This window comes from Orcinus orca, chromosome 1 (genome assembly GCF_937001465.1).
Source record: "Orcinus orca chromosome 1, mOrcOrc1.1, whole genome shotgun sequence".
Lineage (NCBI taxonomy): Eukaryota > Metazoa > Chordata > Mammalia > Artiodactyla > Delphinidae > Orcinus > Orcinus orca.
In genome coordinates this window covers 100,031,481-100,055,810 of record NC_064559.1, presented here as the reverse complement: position 1 = coordinate 100,055,810, position 24,330 = coordinate 100,031,481, and the positions used below count along the sequence as shown (strand labels likewise).

At 39.7% G+C, this 24,330-nt stretch overlaps 1 protein-coding gene across 5 annotated transcripts in view; it reads right to left on the bottom strand.

The window, feature by feature from the left end:
- ASH1L (ASH1 like histone lysine methyltransferase) overlaps positions 1 to 24,330 on the bottom strand; it is a 214,309-nt gene that overhangs the window by 21,504 nt on the left and 168,475 nt on the right. For all 5 annotated transcript variants that reach the window (XM_033414639.2, XM_033414638.2, XM_004284597.4 and 2 more), the window contains 4 exons: positions 23,617 to 23,662; positions 23,395 to 23,503; positions 15,640 to 15,846; positions 15,368 to 15,514 (listed from right to left, as the gene is read on the bottom strand). In XM_033414639.2, coding sequence (XP_033270530.1) covers positions 15,368 to 15,514; positions 15,640 to 15,846; positions 23,395 to 23,503; positions 23,617 to 23,662 — 509 coding nt within the window. The remainder of the gene's footprint in view (positions 1 to 15,367; positions 15,515 to 15,639; positions 15,847 to 23,394; positions 23,504 to 23,616; positions 23,663 to 24,330) is intronic.

The following is a 24,330-nucleotide window of genomic DNA, read 5'->3' as shown; positions in this document are numbered from 1 at the left end:
TCTAACCTATACATGAGGGTCTCTTCTGTTCTATTTTACCTATGTTATTAATGAGCGTTCATGTACTGTTTGTTCTAGATGCTTTATATAATAACATATAATTACAGCTAACATTTGAGTGCTTTTTTTAATATTCTTTTCCATTATAATTACAGGATATTGAATATAGTCTCCTGTGCTACACAGTAGGACCTTGTTGTTTATCTATTTTATATATAGCAGTTTTTATCTGCTAATCCCCAAATCCTAATTTATCCCTCCCCCACCCCCTTTTCTCTTTGGAAACCATTAAGTTTTTCTATCTCTGTGAGTCTGTTTCTGTTTTGTAAATAAGTTCATTTGTACATTTTAGATTCCACATATAAGTGATATCATATGGTATTTGTCTTTCTCTTTCTGACTTACTTCACTTAGTATGATAATCTTTAGGACCATCCATGTTGCTGCAAATGGCATTATTTCATTCTTTTTTATGTCTGAGTAGTGTATATATATACACCACATATTCTTTATCCATTCATCTCTTGATGGACACTTAGGTGGCTTCCATGTCTTGGCTACTATAAATAATGGTGTTATGAACATTATGGTGCATGCATCTTTGAATTAGTGTTTTTTTCCAGATATACGCCCAGGAGTGGGATTGCCGGATCACACCTAGTTTTTTAAGGAACCTCCATACCGTTTTCCACAGTGGCTGCATCAATTTACATTCCTACCAACAGTGTAAGAGGGTTCCCCTTTCGCCACACCCTGTCCGGCATTTGTTATTGGTAGACTTTTTAATGATGGCCATTCTGGGCTTCCCTGGTGGTGCAGTGGTTGAGAGTCCGCCTGCCGATGCAGGGGACGCGGGTTCGTGCCCCGGTCCGGGAAGATCCCACATGCCGCAGAGCGGCTGGGCCCGTGAGCTATGGCCGCTGAGCCTGCGCGTCCGGAGCCCGTGCTCCGCAACGGGAGAGGCCACAACAGTGAGAGGCCCGCGTACCGCAAAAAAAAAAAAAAAAAAAAGTAATATTAATGATGGCCATTCTGACCGGTGTGAGGTGATACCTTGTTGTAGTTTTGCATTTGCATTTCTCGAATAATTTGCATTTGCATTTCTCGAATAATTAGCAATATTGAGCATCTTTTCATATGCCTATTGGCCATCTGTATGTCTTCTTTGGAGAAATGTCTATTTAGGTCTTCTGCCCATTTTTTGATTGGGTTGTTTGTTTTTTTGTTACTGAGTTGTATGAGCTGTGTATATATTTTGGAAACGAAGCCCTTGTTGGTTGCATCATTTGCAAATATTTTCTCCCAACCTGTAGTTCGTCTTTTCACTTTGTTTATTGCTTCCTTTGCTGTGCAAAAGCTTATAAGTCTGATTAGGTCCCATTTGTTTATTTTTGCTTTTATTTCTATTGCCTTGAGAGACTGACCTAAGAAAACATTGCTGCAATTTATGCAGAGGATGTTTTGCCCACATTCTCTTTGAGGAGTTTTACAGTGTTATGTCTTATATTTGTCTTTCAGAGTGCTTGTTATATTAGTTATAACTTACTTAGTCTTCCTAACAACTATATTTAAAAAGGTAGTATTATAACCCCCATTTTCTAAATGAAGAAGCTGATGAACAGTGAATGTAAGAAATTTGCCCAAAGTCACACAGCTAACAACTGGGGGAATCAAGTTTCAAATTAAGGCAGGCTGGCTTCAAAGTCTTAACCACTGTGCCACAATCATAACAGGTTATCTCCTTAATTCTCAGAACAACCTTATGAGATAGGTATTATAATCCCTATTTATACATGAGGTATTTGTGTATTACAGAGTTTGTTCACAGTCACATAGCAATTAAGTTGCATTAAAAATCAGGGGATTAAGGACTTCCCAGTAGCGCAGTGGTTGAGAATCTGCCTGCCAATTTGGGGACACGGGTTCAAGCCCTGGTCCAGGAAGACCTCACGCTGCGGAGCAACTAAGCCTGTGCGCCACAACTACTGAGCCTCTGCTCTAGAGCCCGTGAGCCACAACTACTGAAGCCCACGCACCTAGAGCCTGTGCTCCGCCACAAGAGAAGCCACTGCAATGAGAAGCCTGCACACCTCAACGAAGAGTAGCCCCCACTCACCGCAACTAGAGAAAGCCTGCGCGCAGCAACAAAGACCCAACACAGCCAAAAAAAAAAAAAAAAAGGGAAAAGATATATATACCCCTATGTTCATAGCAGCACTATTAACAATGGCCAAGACATGGAAACAACCTAAATGTCCACTGACAAGATGAATGGATAAAGAAGATGTGGTATATATATGCAATGGAACACTACTCAGCCATAAAAAAGAATGAAATAATGCTATTTGCAGCAACGTGGATACAACTAGAGATTATCATACTAAGTGAAGTAAGTCAGAAAGACAAATACCATATGATATCACTTATACATGGAATTTAAAATATGACACAAATGAACCTATCTAAGAAACAGAGTCAGGGACACAGAGAATAGACTGATGGTTGCCAAGGGGTAAGGGAGTGGAAGAGGGCTGGATTGGGAGTTTGGGATTAGGAGATGCAAACTGGTATATATAGAATGGATAAACAATGAGGTCCTACTGTACAGCACAGGGAACTATATTCAATACCCTGTCATAAACCATAACAAAAGAATATGAAAAAGAATGTATATATATGTATAACTGAGTCACTTTGCTGTACAGCAGTGTATAGGTAATTCAACTATCCTTCAATAAAAAATCAATAAAAATATATTCGTCCATTTTTCCATCTAGAAAGGTGATTGTTTCAATGGTGATATTCAGGTCTAAGATTCATCTTAGATTAATTTGTGTGTGTGGACTGATGTAGGAGCCTACTGACTCAGCACCACTTATTAAAAAACCATCCTTTCCTCATTAAAAAAAAAATTTATTTATTTATTTGGCTGTGTTGGGTCTTAGTTGCAGCAGGTGGGATCTTCGTTGTGGCATGTGGGAACTTTCATTGCAGCATGCGGGCTTCTCTCTAGTTGTGGCACATGGGCTCCAGAGTGTGCGGGCTCAGTAGTTGTGGTGCACTGGCTCAGTAATTGCAGCATGTGGGCTCTCTAGTTGTGGCGCACAGGCTCCCGAGTGCATGGGCTCGGCAGCTGTGGTACGTGGGCTTAGGTGCCCTTGCAGCCTGCGGGATCTTAGTTCCCCGACCAGGGATTGAACCCATGTCCCCTGCATTGGAAGGCGGGTTCTTAACACTGAACCACCAGGGAAGTCCCCATCCTTTCCTCATTGATCCACAGTGAAACCTTAGTCATAAAATCAGGTGACAGTACATTTATGGGTCTTTGCCCAGACTCTCTATTCTATTCCATTTGTCTATTAATCTAGCCCAAGCAAATACGTACTGTTTTAATTAGCGTATCTTTACAGTAAGTCTTGAAATTGGTAGTTTAAGTCCTTAAATTTTGTTCTTCAGGATTATCTTACCTTTTTTAGGTCTTTTGCAATTACATATATGTTTCAGAATCAGCCAGTCAATTTCCATAAAAATTGGATTTTGATTGGATTTGAATTTTTAGATCAAGTTGGTAAGATCTGACATCTCAAAAATATTGAGATTTCTAACCCATCAATATGGCATATTTCTCCATTAATTGTCCTTTTCCCCAATAATGTTTGGTGGTTTTCAGTATAGAGGTCTACAAACTTTCATCAAATCTATTCCTAGGTGACTAATGTTTCATGAAGTGAAACAGAGGTGGTGATAGTGGACACCGTTATAGAAAGTTGTTCATATTATTCTATTTTCTTTAACTATGTTAAAACACATGTAACAAAGTTTATAATCTTAACCATTTAAAAATGTACAGTTTAAAGGTATTAAGAACATCCACATTGGACTTCCCCGGTGGGCCAGTGGTCAAGATTCCGCGCTTCCATTGCAGGGGGTGTGCGTTCAATGCCAGGTCGGGAAACTAAGATCCCACATGCCACGTGTGGTATGGCCAAAAAAAAAAAAAAAAAAGAGAGAACATCTACATTGTTGTGTAGTTATCACCACCATACAATCCCATAACTCTTTTCATCTTGTAAAACTGAAACTCTATACCTATTAAACAATAACTCCCAACCCCTCTTCCCTTCAGCCCCGTACAACCACCATTCTACTGTCTCTATGATTTTGACTACTCGTAAGTATCTCATATAAGTGGAATCATACAGTAGTATGTTTCATTTTGTGCCTGGATTATTTCACTTAGCATAATGTCCTCAAGGTTCATCCATGTTGTAGCACACTGCAAAACTTCCTTTTAAAGGGTGAATAATAATTCCATTGTATGTAAAAACCACATTTTCCTTATTCCTTCATCTATTACGGACACCTGGGTTGCCTCCATATTTTAGCTACCATGAATAATGTTAATAAAATATGGGGGTGCAGAGACTACCCTGGTAGTCCAGTGGGTAAGACTCTGCACTCCCAATGCAGGGGGCGCAGGTTCAATCACTGGTCAGGGAACTAGATCCCACATGCATGCTGCAACTAAGATCCCGCATGCTGCAACTAAATATGCCACAACGAAGATCCCACATGCTGCAACTAAGACCCGGTGTAGCCTAAATAAATAAATATTTCTTTTTAAAAAAGGAGTTCCCTGGTGGTCCAGTGGTTGAGAATCTGCCTTCCAATGCAGGGGATGCAGGTTTGATCCCTGGTCAGCAGCCTAAATAAACAAACAAACAAACAAATAAATAAATATTTTTTTAAAAAAAGGAGTTCCCTGGTGGTCCAGTGGTTGAGAATCTGCCTTCCAATGCAGGGGATGCAGGTATGATCCCTGGTCAGGGAACTAAGATCCCCACATGTCACAGGGCAACTAAGCCCATGCGCCACAGTGAAGAGCCTGCGTGCTGCAACTACAGAGCCACACACTCTGGAGCCCGCGTGCCGCAACTAGAGAGAAGCTTGTGCGCCACAATGAAGAGCCCGCGTGCCGCAACAAAAGATCCCATGTGCTGCAACTAAGACTGACGCAGCCAAAAATAAATAAAAATTAAAATATGGGGATGCAAATATCTCTTTGAGAACCTACGTTCAATTCTTTTGGGTATATACTCAGAAGCTGAATTGCTGGATCATAGGGTAATTTTATTTTTAACTTTTTGAGGAACCTCCTTACCCTTTTCCACTGTGGCTATACCATTTTTAGATTCTCAAGAGAGCACAAGGGTTCCTCTTTCTCCACATCTTCGTCAGCACTTATTGTTTTCTGTTATTTTCACAGTAGCCATTCTGAGGGTGTGAAGTGGTATCTCATAGTTTTGATTTGTATTTCCTTAATGATTAGTGATGTTGAGCATCTTTTTATTTGCTTATTGGCCATTTGTACAATCTTTGGAGAAATGTATATTCAAGCCCTTTGTCCATTCTGAATTGGGCTGTCTTTTTGTTGTTGAGTTTCAGGGTTCTCTATATATTCTGGATATTAATACCTTATAAGATAAATGACTTGCAAATATTTTCTCCCATTCTGTGGGTTGCCTTTTTACTCTGGGAATAGTGTCTTCTTTTCTTAAAAAATAAATTTATTTATTTATTTATTTATGGCTGTGTTGGGTCTTCGTTGTTGCGTGTGGGCTTGGGCTTTTCTCTAGTTGGGGTGAGCGGGAGCTACTCTTCATTGTGGTGCGTGGGCTTCTCATTGCGGTGGCTTCTCTTGTTGCAGAGCATGGGCTCTAGGCACACGGGCTTCAGTAGTTGTGGCACACGGGCTCAGTAGTTGTGGCTTGTGGGCTCCAGAGCTCAGGCTCAGTAGTTGTGGCACACGGGCTTAGCTGCTCTGTGGCATGTGGGATCTTCCCGGACCAGGGTTCGAACCTCTGTCTCTTGCACTGGCAGGCGGATTCTTAACCACTGCGCCGCCAGGGAAGCCCGGAATAGTGTCTTTTAAAATTTTTTATGAAGTACACTTTGTCTATTTTTTCTTTGGTTACCTGTGCCTTTGGTGTCATATCCAAGAAATTATTGCCAAGTCCACTGCTGTGAAACTTTTGTTCTATGTTTTCTTCTTCAACTTTTATTGGTTTAGGTCTTACATTTAGGTCCTTGACTGGTTTGAATTAATTTTTGTATATGGTGTTTGGTAAGGGACCAACTTCATACTTTTGCATGTGGATATTCAGTTTTCCTAGCACCATTTGCTGAAAAGACTATATCCCTTTTCCACTGAATGGTGTTGGCACAGTTGTAAAAAAAATCATTTGACCAAATATGTGAAGGTTTATTTCAAGGTTCTCTACTCTATTTCATGGGTCTATGTGCCTGTCTTTATGCCTATACCATACTGCTTTGATTACTATAACTTTGTAGTAAGTTTTGAAATAAAAAAGTGTGAGTCCTCCAGTTTTGTTCTTTTTTAGGATTGTTTTGGTTATTTGGGGGGGGTCCCTTGAGATTCTATATGAATTATAAGATGGGTTTTCTATTTCTGAAAAAAAAAGAGAAGTCTTTGGGATTTTGATAGGGATTGCATTGAATCTGTAGGTCACTTTGGGCAATACTGACATTTTAGCAATATTAAATCTTCTAATGAACATGGGATGTGTTACCATTCATTTATATCTTTAATTTCTTTTAGCAATGTTTTATAGCTTTCATTGTACAATTCTTTCACCTCATTGATTAAGTTAATTTCTAAGTACTTCATTCTTTTTCATGATACTGCAAATGGAAATGGTTTTGTAATTTCCTTTTCAGATTTCCCACTGTATATAGAAACGCAACTGCAAGAGACCGTACAATATACAAATAGAGAAAATTTTATTCTTCTTTTCCAATTTGGATGCCTTTTATATTCTCTTTCTTGTCTAATTTTTCTGGCTAGAATTTCCAATATTACTTTGAATAGAAGTGAAGAAAGTGGGCATCCTTGTCTTGTCCCTGATCATAGAGGAAAAGCTTTCAGTCTTTCACCATTGAGTATTATGTTTGCTGTGGGTTTTCATATATGGCTTTTATTATGTTCACGTAGTCCTTCTATTCCTATTTTGAGTACTTTAAAAAAAATTATTTATTTCATTTATATTTATTTTTGGCTGTGTTGGGTCTTTGTTGCTGTGCGTGGGCTTTCTCTAGTTGCAGTGAATGGGGGTTACTCTTCGTTGAGGCGTGTGGGCTTCTCATTGCGGTGGCTTCTCTTGGTGTGAAGCATGAGCTCTAGGCACGTGGGCTTCGGTAGTTGTGGCGCATGGGCTCTAGAGCGCAGGCTCAGTAGTTGTGGCACACGCACTTAGTTGCTCTGTGGCATGTGCAATCTTCCTGGACCAGGGCTCGATCTTGTGTCCCCTGAACTGGCAGGTGGATTCTTAACCACTGTGCCACCAGGGAAGCCCTTGTTGAGTACATTTATCATAAAAGGGTGTTAAACTTTGTCAAATGCTTTTTCTGCATCAACTGAGATGATCATGTGATTTCTTTTCCCCTTCATTTTATTGATGTAGTGTATCACACTGATCAATTTTCATATGCTGAACCATCTTTGCCTTTCAGGATTAAATCCCACCTGGTCATTGTGCATAATCCTTTTAATATGCTGTTGAATTCTGTTTGCTAGTATTTTGTAGAGGACTTTTGCATGAATGTTCATAAGAGGTATTGGTATCTAGTTTTCTTGTAGGGTCTTCACCAAGCTTTGGTATCAGGGTTATGCTGGCTTCATACAGTGAGTAAGGAGGTGTTTCCTACTCTTCTTCAATTTTTTGGAAAAGTTTGAGATGGGTTGGTATTAATTTGGTAGAATTCACCAGTAAAACCATCAAGTCAAGGGCTTTTCTTTGTTGGGAGATTTCTGATTACTGATTCAATATCCTTACTAGTTACAGGTCTATTCAGATTTTTTATTTCTTCATGATTTAGTCTTAGTAGGTTTTGTGTTTCTAGAAATTTGTCCATTCCAACAAGATTATCCAATTTTTTGGTGTACATCTGTTCACAGTACTCTCTTATAATCTTTTTCATTTCTGCAGAATTGGTAGTAATGTCCCCACTTTCATTTCATTTGTCTTTTAAACATTTATTTATTTATTTGGCTGCTCTGTGTCTTAGTTGCAGCACGTGGGATCTTTCAGTTGCAGCATGCGGGATCCAGTTCCCTGACCAGGGATAGAACCCAGGCCCTCTGCACTGGGAGCACGGAGTCTTACCCATGGCACCACCAGGGAAGTCCCTCATCTCATTTCTGAGTTTAGTAATTTGGGTGCCTTTTTCTTTGTCCATCTAGTTTAAAAAAAAATTATTTTCTTTCTTATTTATTTTTTTTGTTGAGTTGGGTCTTAGTTGCAGCACACATGGTCTTCGTTGTGGCACATGGGAGCTTAGTTCCCCAACCTGCAACTTCTGGATTGGAAGGTGGATTCTTTTCTTTTTTAATTAATTTATTTTTTACTGCGTTGGGTCTTCATTGCTGTGCGTGGGCTTTCTGTAGTTGCGGCGAACGGCGGCTACTCTTCGTTGCAGTGCACGGGCTTCAGTAGTTGTGGCTTGCGGGCTCTCGAGCACAGGTTCAGTAGTTGTGGTGCATGGGCTTAGCTGCTCCATGGCATGTGGGATCTTCCCAGACCAGGGCTCAAACCCATGTCCCCTGCATTGGCAGGCGGATTCTTAACCACTGCACCACCAGGGAAGTCCCAAGGTTTGTTGACTATGCTTATCTTTTTGAAGAACCAACTTTTGGTTTCATTGATTTTCTCTATTGTTTTTCTATTCTCTATTTCATTTATCTCTGCTCTATATTATTTCCTTCCTTTTGTTAACTTCAGGTGTAGTTTGTTCTTTTTCTAGGTCATTAAGTTGTAAAGTTAGGTTGCTGATTTGAGCTCTTTCTTGATTTTTAATGTAAGCATTTATACCTATAAACTTCCTACTTAGCACTGTTCCTGCTGCATTCTATAAGTTTTGGTATGTTGTGTTATCATTTTCATTCATATCTAAGTATTTTCTAATTTCCTTTGTGATTTCTTTTCTGACCAACTGGTTTTGTAAAATTTCCAATTTCCTTTGTTACTGATTTCCAACTTCATCCATTGTGGACAGAAAAGATACTTTCTATGATATCTGGCTTTTAAAATCTATTGAGACTTAATTTGTGCCTAACATATAGTCTACCCTGGAAAATGTCCCACGTGCACTTGAGAAGAATATAAATGCTGTTGTTGCTGGGTGGAGTACTCTGTAATATCTTTTAGATCTAGTTGGTTTATTGTGCTAAGTCCTCTGTTCCTTACTTATCATCTTTCTGTTTGTTGTATTCATTACTGAGTGGGGTATTGAAGTCTCCAATTGTTATTGCAGAATTGTTTATTTCTCCCTTCAATTCTGTCAGTTTTTGCTACATATATTTTGAGGTTCTGTCATTATGTGTGTAAATGCTTACAGTTTTTGTATCTTCTTGTGGAACCTTTCTAAAAAACACATGTCCTTCTTTGTCTCTTGTAACCTTTTTGGGTTTAAAGTCTATTTTAGCCATTCGTGCTCTCTTTTGGTTACTATTTACATGAAATATCTTTTCCCATACTTTCACTTTCAACCTGTTTGTGTCTTTGGATGTCAATTGAATCTCTTATACACAGTATATAGTTGGATCATGTGTTTTTACTCTATTCTGCCAATCTATTTTAAAAATTGAGGTGTAATTGAGATAAAATATTATAATAGTTTCAGGTACAACATAATGATTCATTATATGTATATATTGCAAAATGATCACCACGATGAGTCTAGTTAACATCTATCACCACACATGGTATCAAATTATTTTCTTGTGATGAGCTCTTTAAGATTCACTCTCTTGGGCTTCCCTGGTGGTGCAGTGGTTAAGAATCCACCTGCCAATGCAGGGGACACGGGTTCAAGCCCTGGTCTGGGAAGATCCCACATGCCGTGGAGCAACAAAGCCCGTGTGCCACAACTACTGAGCCTGCGCTCTAGAGCCCGTGGGCCACAACTACTGAAGCCCACATGCCTAGAGCCCGTGCTCCACAACAAGAGAAGCCACCGCAATGAGAAGCCCACACACCGCAACGAAGAGTAGCCCTTGCTCGCCGCAACCAGAGAAAAGACCGTGTGCAGCAACGAAGACCCAACACAGCCAAAAATAAAATAAATAAAATAAAAATAAATAAAATAAAATAAATTTATATATATATATAAAAGATTCTCTCTCTTAGCAAGTTTCAACTATACAATGTATTAAGTATAGCCACCATGCTGCACATTACATCCTCATGTCTTATTTTATTTGGACCACCTTCACCCATTTTTCCAAGCCTCCAAACCCTTAACTCTGGCAACCACCAATTTGTATCTAACAGTTGTTGTTTGTTTTTTAAAGATTCTGCACATGAGTGAGGTCATGTGGTACTAGTCTTCCTGTCTGATTTCTCATTTAGCATAATGCCCTCAAGGCCCATTCATGTTGTTGCAAATGGCAGTATTTCCTTCATTTTTATGGCTGAATAATATTCCATTGTAGATATACACATTTTCTTTATCCATTCATCCACACTGATGGATACTTAGGTTGTTTCCATGTCTTAGCTACTGTAAATAATCATGCAATGAACATGGGAGTACAGATATCTTTTTGAGTTAGTGTTTTCACTTCCTTCAGATAAATACCCAGAAATGGAATCGCTGGACTGTATGGCAGTTCTACTTTTAAATTTCCGAGGAACCTCCAGTTTTTTATAGTGGCTGCACCAATTTACATTCCCACCAACAGTGCACAAGGGTTTCCTTTTTTTCACTTCCTAACACTTCCTACTTCTTGTCTGTTTGATAATAGCCATTCTATGAGGTGCATTTGACCTGCATTTTCCTGATGATTAGTGACATTAAGCACCTTTTTATGTACCTGTTAGCCACCTGCATGTCTTCTTTAAAAAGATATATATTCAGGAACTTTCCTGATGGCCCAGTGGCTAAGACTCCGCATTCCCAATGCAGGGGGCCAAAGTTCGATTCCTGGTCAGGGAACTAGATCCCACATGCCGCAAGTAAGAGTTTGCCTGCTGCAACTAAAGATCCCGCCTGCTGCAACTAAGACCTGGTGTACCCAAATAAATAAATATTGAATAAAAAAAGATATATATTCAGATTCTCTGCCTATATTTAATTGGATTTTTTTTTGCAACTGACTTGTTTGATTTCCTTATATACTTTGAAGATTAACCCCTTATCAGATTTGCAAATATTTTCTCCCATTCTACAGGTTGTCTTTTCATTTTGTTTAGGGTTTTCAGTGCTGTATAGAACATTTTAGTTTGACTAGTCTCACTTGTTCATTTCTGCTTTTAGTGCCTTCCTCCTGGTGTTAAAACCAAAAAAATATCATTGCCATGACTGATGTCAAGGAGCTTACCCTCTGTTTTCTTCTAGGAGTTTTATGGTTTTAGGTCTTACATTCAAGTCTTTAAGTTGATTTCTGTGTATGTTGAAAGATAGTGGTTTAGTTTCATTCTTTTGCATGTGGCTATCCAGTTTACCCACACCCTTTATTGAAGAGACTGCCCTTTCCCCGTTGTATATTCTTGGCTCCTCTATAATAAATTGGCCATACATGCATGGGTTTATTTCTGGGCTCTCTATTCTGTTCCATTCATCTATGAATCTGTTTTTCTGCCAATATCATACTGTTTAGATTACTACAGCTTTGTAATACAGTTTGAAATCAGGAAGTGTGATGCCTTCAACTTTGTTCTTCTTTCTCAAGACTGCTTTGACTATTCGAGGCCTTTTGTGGTTCCACAAAAAGTTTAGGATTATTTGTTCTATTTCTGTGAAAAATGCCATTAGAATTTAATTTTTATTGCACTTAATTTGTAGGATGCTTTGGGTAGTATGGATATTTAAACAATATTAACTCTTCAAATCCATGAGCACAGAATATCTTTTCATTTATTTGTGACTTCTCTAAGTTCTCTCATCAGTATCTTACAGTTGTCAGTGTACAAGTCTTTCACCTCCTTGGTTAAATTTATTCCTAGGTATTTTATTCTTTTTGATGCTATTGCATACAGGATTTAAAAAAAAATTTGATAGTTATTAGCGTATGGAAATGCAATTGATTTTTTTTAAAATAAGCATTTTATTAACTATTCATTTATTTATATTTTTATTTATTTAATTTGCCTGCGCTGGGTCTTAGTTGAGGCATGCGGGATCTTTAGTTGCGGCATGCGGGATTGTTAGTCACAGCATGTGAACTCAGTTGCGGCATGTAGGGTCTAGTTCCCCGACCAGGGACTGAACCCAGGCCGCCTGCATTGGGAACATGGAGTCTTACCCACTGGACCACCAGGGGAGTCCCCGCAACTAATTTTTATGTTTGATTTTGTCTCCTGCAACTTTACTGAATTCATTTATCAGTTTCAAAAATTTTTTGGTGGAGTCTTTAGCGTTTTCTATATATAATATTATTTCATCCGCAAATAGAGACAGTTTTACTTCTTCTTTTTCAACTGGATGACTTTTATTTATTTTTTCTTGCCTAACTGCTCTAGGTAGGACTTGCAGTATTATGTTGAATACAGGTGGTAGTAGTGGGCATCGTTGTTTTCTTCTTGATCTTAAAGGAAAAGCTTTCAAACTTCCACCTGTTGGCTTGTCACATATGGCCTTGATTATGTTGAGGTACATTCCTTTACCCACTTTGCTGAGAGCTTTTATTATAAATGATGTTGAATTCCATTCACTTCTGGAGAGTTTACTCTATTTGCCTATTGATAAGGAGGGAGTTACCTCTGTCATTGTGCAATTTGTTTTCAATATGCCCTATAGCTTTTTGTCCCTCACTGCCTGAATTCCTGTTTTCTATAGTATTTAATTTTTTGGAGTGAAATGTTTAAATTCCTTCTTAATTTCCTCTTGTACATGTCTGTAGCTACTGCATTTGTGGTTATCATGAGGATTACACTGAACATCCTGAAGTTATAACACTATAATTTTATTTATAGCAGCTTAACTTCAATTAACATATAAAAACTCTGCTCCTTTACAGCTCTTTCTACTCCTTTCAGTATCACAAAATTACACCTTTATAACTGTGTGCACAAAAAATAAACTAATAATTCCTTTAAATGCATTAGTCTCCTAAATTATGTAGAAAACAAAAAGTACAGTTACAAACCACTGTAACAAAATTCTAGCTTTTATAATTGCCCATGTATTTACCTTTATTAAGATTTTTTATTTATCCATATGGCATGAAGTACTGTCTAGGGTCCTTTCATTTCAACTTGCAGGAGACCCTTGAGCATTTTTGCAGGGTAGGTCTAGTACTCACAAATTCCCTCATCTTTTGTTTATTTGGGAATGTTTTGATTTCTTCCTCACTTTTGAAGGACAGTTTTGCCACATACAGGAATCATTTTAGCATGTTGCATACACTGGCCCACTGTCTTCTGGCCTCCAAAATTTCTGATAAGGAATCTGCAAACTTTCTTATTGAGGATCTACTGTATGTGATGATTTGCTTGTCTCGTGCTGCTTCCAAGATTTTCTCTGTCTTTTGAAAGTCTGATTATAACGTGTCTTGGGATGTGTCTCTTTGAGTTCATCTTACTTGGAGTTTGGGAAGCTTCCTGGATTTTATTTTTTCCCCCCTGGATATTTATATTCACATCTTTCATGAAATTTGGTAAATTTTCAACCATTATTTCTTTAAATATTCTCTCTGCCTCTTTGTATCTGTCTTCTCCGTCTGGAACATCCACAATGCATATGGTTGTACTGCTTGATGGTGTCCCACGGGTCACTTAGGGCTCTCTTTTCTTCAATCTTTTTCTTATTCTTCAGGCTTGATAATTTACATTGTCCTCATCTTCAAGTTCACTGTTTCTTTCTTCTGCCTGCTCAAACCTGCCTTTGAATCCATCTAGTGAGTTTTTCATTTCAATTACTGTACTTTTCAGCTCCAGAATTCCTTTTTGGTTTCTTTTTAGGCTTTCTATCTCTTTACTGATATTTCCATTTTGTTCCAACATCATTTTCATGACTTTCTCATGAAAGAAAGTTTTTTTCATGACAATTTCCTTTAGCTCTTTGAGCATGATTAGGGCAGCTTTTTAAAAGTCTTTGTCTAATGTATCTGCCATTAAGTCCATTTTAGGTTCAAATTCTACTGAATTATTTTTTTGCTTTGAATGGACAATACTTTCTTGTGTCTTTGTATTCCTTGTGATTTTTTTTTTTGAACACTGGACATTTGAGTTGAATAATGTGGTAACTCTGGAAATTAAAGATTCTCCATCCAGTTTGCTGTTTTTTGTTATTTTGATTGCTGTAGGCTGTCTCTGTGCCAAGGATCAGCCTCAGGTGTAAACTTAGTGTCTTATGTCTTTTCCAATCTTTTCGTTGGATATGGGCAGTCACTGTCTATTTCCCCTCATACATGCAGTTGTTTTTGAACGTCTTAGTCTTTAATTTCTGTCCCAAAAGGGGAAAAGCAAAAAATGAAGGTGGCGAAAAGAGGGCACCCTTAAAATCTCCTGGGAGTCACTTTAGCTGGAGGGAGAGGGACTTGCAACAATGGTGGAGGTACACAGTGGCTGCCTGCTTCTTTGCACCTCTGTGATCAGAAGAAGCAATCAAAGCATAGGTACCTAATATTTGGAGAACAGGCCTAGCATTTGCAAGCTGTATGCAAGATATTTCAGGAACACTTGCACAGCTACCTGCCATGTAGCTATGGGTAGGGATGAGTAGCTGCTACTGTGCTAACACCTCAAATTGACTGAAATGATCCATAACTGACCATCTAAAACTTCCCCTGGACGTTACAAGCCTTCAACAGACCCCAGAGTTCCAAAAGAGTTTTATCAAACATATTCTGCTAGTGAAATTGTCTAAAGGGAGACAGATTCCTTGTGCTTCCTACTCTATCATCTTCTCAGAATCCTCTCCTATCATGTTATCTTTTCTGAACTATTTTTCAGATGCATTTTTTTCATTCTCAATTAGATTATAATCTATTACTTTTATTTCTCATTGTAACAAATCCAGTGAGGATGTGATAAATATGCTAAATGTATGGATGTGAGAAGAACCACATAACACAGTGCTTGGCGCATAGTAAGCAGTCAATAAATATTAGGTATTATCTCACACACACACACACATAAATATTACATTCTTCTGGGAGTGAGTAGTTACGATGAAGTGTGGAGAAATAGTACGAGATTACTCTCTACCTGGAGGATCTGGTTTAATAAGGAATTGCCTGAGCTGCTTTGTGTAAGCTGACTAAAATTGTGGAAAGATCAGTCTCTGGATGTCCTCAAAGCTTTCTGCTCTGTTGGAGTCTTGTCTTCACCTTCCCCTGCTTTCTTACCATTTCTGCATTTCACAATTTGGGTCACAGCTGTGGTTGATGAATCGGGCCTCATTTCCCATGCGATAACTGTCAATCACCATCCCACTATCCAGGTTCAGACAATAGTGGTCACTGTGATTATGATACTGCTCAATCATCCTATTCCTAAAGAGGAGAGAAATGATTGAAAGCCAATTAATGATTAAGTTGAAAGTAAATTTCAAATATTTCATTTTCCATACTAATCTGGTAACTTTGCCATTTTACTGGAGTATCATTTACCACCGTACCTGAACTCCTGTTCGCTGACAACCTCCCCTAGGTATTCAATGATGAACTGCCCAGCTTTTAGGGGTTCTTTGGTTCTGATTCCCCAACCTTTTTCCTCAGCTCGAAATCGTTCTAGACATTGCACCCACTCATGCCTCTGTATCCTCTGGTTACAGCACTGCTCACCACAGGGGCAAGTGTTGGGGGAACACTCAGCAAAGATCATTCTAGAAAGAAAAGGAATAATTGTATGTCAATTAACACTATACATAACCTTCATGAACCCATTTTTTACATAGGAATTTTAAAAATGCATAAGATTAATTTTTATTTTAGTAAGGTTAGATTGGTTAACAAAGTTAACAAGGTAATAATGTCTAAGTTCAAAAATAATACTGAAAATTTCCAAGTCAAAGTGCAAACACTGATGCTTCTTATAAATTAATGAGTTAATTGTCCACTCAGCATCCTAGGTAAACACTATCATATTTAGTTCTGAGCTAAGAATATATGAACTGTAACCCATAGAGGAATTAATAATTTGATGATTACATTGCACTATTGTTTTGAAGTAGCTCATAGCCATTTACAGATTTTTTAAAAAATTGTGGTAAAATACACATAAAATTTACTATAACATTTACCATCATAACCATTTTATTTTTTAATAAATTTATTTATTTATTTTTTGTTGCGTTGGGTCGTCGTTGCTGCGCTCAGGCTTTCTCTAGTTGTGGTGAGCAGGGGCTACTTTTCATTGCGGTGCGCAGGCTTCTCATTGCATTGGCTTCTCTTTGTTGTGGAGCATGGGCTCTAAGCACGCGGGCTTCAGCAGTTGTAGCATGTGGGCTCAGTAGTTGTGGGTCATGGCTCTAGGGCACAAGCTCAGTAGTTGTGGTGCATGTGGGATCTTCCTGGACCAGGGCTTGAACCCGTGTCCCCTTCATTGGCAGGGGGATTTTTTTTTTTTCCTAATTTAAAAAATATTTATTTATTTATTTACTTATTTATCTTTGGCTGCCTTGGGTCTTCGTTGCTGTGAGTGGGTTTTCTCTAGTTGCAGTGAGCAGGGGCTACTTTTCGTTGAGGTACGTGGGCTTCTCTTGTTGCGGAGCATGGTCTCTAGGTGCGTGGGCTTCAGTAGTTGTGGCACACGGGCTCAGTAGTTGTGGCTCGCAGGCTTAGTTGTTCTGTGGCATGTGGGATCTTCCCAGACCAGGTATCGAACCTGTGCATCCTGCATTGGCAGGCAGATTCTGAACCACTGTGCCACCAGGGAATCCCACAGTTTACAATTTAAAGTACTTACAGGGGCTTCCCTGGTGGCGCAGTAGTTCAGAATCTGCCTGCCAATGCAGGGGACACGGGTTCGAGCCCTGGTCTGGGAAGATCCCACATGCCGTGGAGCAACTGGGCCCGTGAGCCACAATTACTGAGCCTGTGCCTCTGGAGCCTGTGCTCCTCAACAACAGAGGCCGCGACAGAAGCCTGCGCACCGCAATGAAGAGTGGCCCCCGCTTGCCACAACTAGAGAAAGCCCCCACACAGAAACGAAGACCCAACATAGCCATAAATAAATAAATAAAAATTTAAAGTACTTACAGGGTTGTTTGATTTATTCTTCAGAAAGATATTATCTTGGGCTTCCCTGGTGGCACAGTGGTTAAGAATCCACCTGCCAATGCAGGGGACACGGGTTCGAGCCCTGGTCCGGGGAGATCCCACATGCCACGGAGCAACTAAGCCCATGTGCCACAACTACTGAGCCTGCGCTCTAGAGCCTGTGAGCCACAACTACTGAAGCCCACGCACCTAGAGCCTGTGCTCCACAACAAGAGAAGCCACCGCAATGAAGAGCCTGCGCACCGCAATGAAGAATAGCCCCTGCTAACCGCAACTAGAGAAAGCCTGTGTGCAGCAACAAAGACCCAACGCAGCCAAAATAAATAAAAATAAAACAAATAAATTTATTAAAAAAATATTATCTTTATCTAAAGGGCAAACAGCCCACAGTGTCAAATCATATAAATGAGCAGTAAGCAGAGAAAATATCCACTGGACTATACTTCAATTTAAGACAATCAGGGAGTTCCCTAGTGGCTCAGTGGTTAAGAATCTGCCTGCCAATGCAGGGGACACGGGTTCAAGCCCTGGTCCAGGAAGATCCCACATGCTGCGGAACAGCTAAGGCTGTGTGCCACAACTACTGAGCCTGTGCTCTAGAGCCTGCGAGCCACAACGACTGAGCCGGCATGCCACAACTACTGAAGCCCGTGCACTTACAGCCCATGCTCCACAACAAGAGAAGCCACCACAATGATAAGCCCGTGCACAGCAATGAAGAGTAGCCCCACTCGCCACAACCAGAGAAAGCCCACGTGCGGCAATAAGGACCCAACACAGCCATAAATAAATAAACAAATAAAAGAAGAATAAAAATATATCAAAAAAAATTAAGACAATCAGCTTAACTTGTAAAGACACTGCCTTACTGTCAAATTCACCACAGTTATTCTTTGTTTTGCTGATTTCTTTGCTGCATGGATATTGACGAACACCCCTCCTAGAACTGTCCTACTATTTTCGGCTTTGTTGATCTTTTATGATAATGGACTTCCCACCTTTACAATAACAATTCCTGTCTTTTTTTTTTTTTTAAACGGGGATCCTTTTCTCCTCTCTACTTCCCATGGCATATTCATCACTCCTCTTTTCTTCAGAAGGCTTATTCATTTTCATGGCTTTTAAAAGTAATTAATTAATTTAGTTTTTGCTGCATTGGGTCTTTGCTGCTGCTCTTTGTTGCGGTGCTCGGGCTTCTCATTGCAGTGGCTTCTCTTGTTGTGGAGCATGGGCTCTAGGTGCGTGAGCTTCAGTAATTGTGGCACATGGGCTCAGTATTGTGGCTCATGGGCTCTACAGCGTAGGCTCAGTAGTTGTGGTGCACGGTCTTAGTTACTCCACAGCATGTGGGATCTTCCTGGACCATGGCTCGAACCCGTGTCCCCTGCATTGGCAGGCGATTCTTAACCACTGCACCACCATGGAAGTCCTATTCTGTTTGTTTTGATAAATGACCAAGATAAGCCCTTTAACTGTATAAACATGTATATAAACATTCACTGTCTGGAAAACAAAACCATAAAGTTACCAAAATCTGGAAGTAGATGCTGCAAACTAACATGGGAAGACTTTGATTTAGCAATGTAAATTGCCATTACCTGTGGTCACAATGCCCTTGAAAAATTAGAGAATTTTCCCCCCTCTAAATATAGATCATCTGATTGCTCTTTCTCTTACACGGTAAGATTTAAGATTAAACAATCATTGAGAAATGTACTAATGTGATTGACTTCACTAGCTATGGAGGTCAGACCATTCCTGTAAATGGAAATGTGTTTTCACTTAAATGAAATGAATGTTCCTACTATGAATCATGCTAGGTCAGGAAGGAGTAAGCCTTGGAGGTGGGGGAGAGGATCATTCCATCCCAACTTTTTGGGACCAAGAATTTGAGGAACCAGGGTTCTAGAGCAAAAGGTGAATGCTCCTAGAGATTCTCATTGGTGGGCAAGTGGAAGTGAAGTGCTCTCAACAAAGTAGCATAGATAGACTCTAACAGGGAGTTAGACAGGGGCCCTGATGTTTAGTTTAGGGCCTGTGAACTCCGAAAGTAATCACCACTGGTGGCATAAGTCTCACCAGGTAATATACATTTATCTTCCCCTAAGTATTCAGTTTTGTTACACGCCATGTCTGTCCTTTTGGAGAGCTGAAGGAGTGGGCTCTGTATGTGCTATGAGCAAATGGGTACAGCATTAAAAAATAGCTTGAGGGCTTCCCTGGTGGTGCAGTGGTCGAGAGTCCGCCTGCCGAAGCAGGGGACACGGGTTCGTGCCCTGGTCTGGGAAGATCCCACATGCCGCGGAGCGGATAGGCCTGTGAGCCATGGCTGCTGAGCCTGCACGTCTGGAGCCTGTGCTCCGCAATGGGAGAGGCCACAACAGTGAGAGGCCCGTGTACTGCAAAAAAAAAAAAAAAAGCTTGAAATGAATGACAAGACTCTGTTCCAGGGAAAGAGGAATGTTCTGGAGCAGCAATGGGTTTGATATGGATGGTGTACAGAAACAAATACCCACCAAGGAAGATCTGTAGTATTTATAAACAGTGTTGGTGATTCCTAGAAATTGTTTGGAAGAAAAGAGGACAAATGTTTAAAGTCTTTATTTGAAGTAACTGTAAAACCCCATCATTTGTTTTAAAAATAGTCCTGGGACTTCTCTAGTGGTGCAGTGGCTAAGAATCCGCCTGCCAATGCAAGGGACATGGGTTCGATTCCCTGGTCTGGGAAGATCCCACATGTCATGAAGCAACTAAGCCCGTGCGCCACGATTACTGAGCCTGCACTCTAGAGCCCTCGAGCCACAACTACTGAGCCCATGTGCCACAACTACTGAAGCCCATGCACCTAGAGCCCGTGCTTCGCAACAAGAGAAGCCACTGCAAGGAAAAGAACACGCACCGCAATGTAGTCCTGGCTCGACGCAACTAGAGAAAATCTGCGCTCAGCAATGAAGACCCAATGCAACCAAAAATAAATAAATAAATAAAAATTTAAAAAATATAGTCCTGAATCAAGTGTTCCCTGGGCTACTTACAAGTAAGTACAATTCTACATATGAGTCTTGCATGGATGCGAAAGTGGATCCTGCCAATCCTTTAACTCCCCCATCCCCTTAAATATTTACAGAACTCTGAATACAAAGACAGGTAAGACAAAGCCACCCTACATTTTACTTTTTTTTTTTTTTTTTTTTTTGCTGTACACGGGCCTCTCACTGTTGTGGCCTCTCCTGCTGTGGAGCACAGGCTCTGGACGCACAGATCCAGTGGCCATGGCTCACGGGCCCAGCCGCTCCGCGGCATGTGGGATCTTCCCGGACCGGGGCACGAACCCGTGTCCCCTGCATCGGCAGGTGGACTCTCAACCACTGCGCCACCAGGGAAGCCCGCCATCCTACATTTTAGATAGCTCCATTTAACTGAATCTTTATGAGGGTTACTTTTAAATATATAAGGAAGCACCCACCGAATAACATTTGAATTTTTCTTAGTTATTTATACATTAATCACATTCATTAGCTGCATGATGATGTAGTGCTCATATTCTCATGACACAAAGTTGGCAGTATTGTGTCTGAGTGTTTATTTCTTTTTTTTTTGGCCATACGTGGGCCTCTCACTGTTGTGGCCTCTCCCGTTGCGGAGCACAGGCTCCGGATGCGCAGGCTCAGCAGCCATGGCTCACGGGCCTAGTTGCTCCGCGGCATGTGGGATCTTCCCGGACCGGGGCACGAACCCGTGTCCCCTGCATCGGCAGGCGGACTCTCAGCCACTGTGCCACCAGGGGAGCCCTGTTTATTTCTTATTTAGGGGTAAGTTTTGGTTTTTTTTGGAACAATGACAACATAACGGGAAGGATAAATGTGACACCCATACTAAATGATATAAAGGCAACCAATGTTATTATGTAAAGGTAAATGTTCAAATTTCAATTTTTAAGAGATTAAAAGACTATCAATACATATACAATAAGCAGTGTGGTACAGTGGAAAGAACATGACTTTTGAATCAAACACATGTGGGTTCAAATTCTGTCTCTGTCACTTGTCTTATGTAATTTGGAGCAATTTACCATCTAAAATCTAGGTTCCTTCATCTGTACAATGTAAAACTATCACCTACCTCCTTGGACTATTGTGAGAAAGAGAAAAAATAAGCAATGAGGCAGCTATATTATAGTAATTTCACAGACAATAAAATATCATACAAACAAGCACAGAAATTTTAGCATCTAAAGAGATGCACATTTAAACAACTTTAAGGACATATACTCTAAAATATTAAACCAACAGAATACTAAAGCACTAGAAATAAAGTTAGACGTTAATAACTAAAGGCGGTGGAACTATGGGGAAATAAATATATTTATATATTGGTGGTGATACCAAAAATTAACTCAATATTTCATGACAGCTATTGGATAGTATACAGTAAGAATTATATATATGTCCTTATAGTTTGTACAGGTATTTCTTCTTTTGAGAATACACTCTAAGGGTTAACAAAGAAGGGAATCTACACAAAGAGTTTCATAGTAGTGCCATTTTTAATAGCAAAACATTAAAAATAACTTGAATAACGAACAACAGAAGAAGGACAAACTGTGACATACTAACCTAAAAAGGATGAGCTTTTGGATCACAGTGATACATAAAAGTGCATATATAAAATATCTGTGAGTGAAAAAAATCAGCTATCTATAACACCAAGCTATTACTACTATGTACAACTGTACATATGTACGATGACAAGATGTGAATTTACAGTGATGTACATAAGGGGGAATTCCCCAACTGGCACGCTAAAGCAGAAACGCTGATTCCCTCAGCCCGCAGGACAGTTGACTAGAGATGGAGACTGGGAAAGCAGCTGTCTTTTTCTAGGAAAGCTATCTAGAACAAGGAGCATTGATGGGAAGTTCATTAATTCTTTTTTTGCTATAAATATGCTTATGTTACTAAAACCAACAAATTCTATCTCCTTTGTCTCAATTAGACATTTCCAATTTGAAATCTCAATGTCATTTAAAACTCAGTGGTCCCAAATCAAAATCATAATTTTTATGTCCAAACCAGTTAGATTCCACACTTTCTATCTCTGACAATAGCATAACCATCTCTCATTAGCATCACTGACTCAATCATCATGTGTATATCTGCTATATGCTAATGGTTTATCAACCTAGTTTCCCCCCCCGCCCAAATATATCATGGCCTCTTTCTTCTCTATCACTGCCATCATCCTACTTTTACTCCCTCATTATGGCTACCATATCCTGAGATCTAGGAAGGTTTCTAGAACTGTGCTTAATGAATTGTAAACATTATTTCACATAATCCTCACAAACCCCTCCATAAAGATGGTGTTATTTTTATTAGAGGGGTTAAAGAACTTTCCTCAGGTCTCTTAAGTAGTAAGAGGATTTAAACCTGAGGACATAAGACTCTAGATCACATTGTTTTCTGTTACTCTACTTAGCCCATGTTATGGGCTGAATGTGTCCCCTCAAAATTCATAGTTGAAGCCCTAGCCTCCAGGGCGACAGTATTTGGAATTAGGGTCTTTGGGAGTTAAACAGGTTTATATTAGGTCAGAAGGGTGAGAACCTCCTAATGGAATTGGTGCCCTTCTAAGAAGAGGAAGAGAGAGAGAAATCTCTCTCTCTCTCTCTCTCTACCATGAGCATGCACTGAGGAAAGGCCATGTGAGCACACAGGGAGAAGGCAGCTGTCTATAAGCTAGGAAGTGGGTCCTCATCAGACACTGAATCTGCTGGCAATTTGCCCTTGGACTTCACAGCTTCCAGAACTGTGAGAAATAAATTTCTGTTGTTTAAGTCTATGATATTTTGTTATAGAAGCCCAAGCAGACTGAGACAGCTCAACAATTAGGTTTTATATACTATCTTTGTACAACTTCTTGAGGGGAAATCAAAGAGCCTATTTAACCTTTCCCTCTAAATGAAGTGACTTTTTTTTTTTTGGCCACGCCACACGGCTTGTGGGATCTTAGTCCCCCAACCAGGGATTGAACCTGGGCCCTCGGCAGTGAAAGCACAGAGTCCTAACCACTGGACCGCCAGGGAATTCCCCTAAATGAAGTATCTTACAGACCTTAAAGCCTGTGCTTACAGAATCAGTTTAGTACAGTACCTATTGAGGCAGTCATCCACACAGCCCTTTTTGGTGTCATCATCCGGTTTCTTACAGTTACAAGTGGTAGCCTCATAACCAGAAAGGGGTTTGACATCAACGTAGACATCTTGAGAGAAGACAGCAAAGAATAGTTTGTGAATATATAGGATAATTTTTTAAGTGCCAGGCTAAGAACACTGATTGTATGGAGGCAGAAAAAATAGCTCCCATGTTACTCACTTGAACGGATTTTTTTATATAGTGGGACATCTGGTTTCTTGTATAGCTAGAAGAAAAAACAGAAAAATCTTGATATAGCATTCAACTTCAAATGCCAGAAAACAGTATCAATTACTAAAAATAGAGGAAATTATCCACGTACTCTGCTCATATGGAAACATTTACAAGCCTTTCTGGGTTGGATAATTTGAGGGAAACTTGGTGTGATCACTTTTTTACCTTGAAATAAAAGGTGACTTACTAGATCAGGGTTTAAGAGAACTAGATTCAACGGAAGCAATACTAAGTAGTTTAAAAAAAATGCATTTTTTGTTAGATGTTTCTTCAGCAAGTTATTAGATAGACTTAAATGAAAATCACACTGCAGATCAAAGCTTTTCATTTGGATAAATTAAGATTGTATTTGCCTCTATGAAAAGACTGGAAAACTTGCACAGGGCTTGTTTAGATGGCCTGCGTAGGTATATGAAATGAAAAAGATGAGAACCCTGGCTTTTTCAGGGTGAGTGTTGTAGGGAAACACATTTCACGTTTTAATTAAGTCAATTAATTTAGTGAACAAAGGGGAGATGGCAGGCAGAATAATGGCGCTCTCATACTGCAATAAAGAATGCATTAGGAAGAAAATGTATTAGGTCAGTCGGTCAGTGTTTTGCCATAGAAGACAGTACCCCCACCCAAAAAAGGCAACTTGGTTTAAGCTAGAGTGTACTA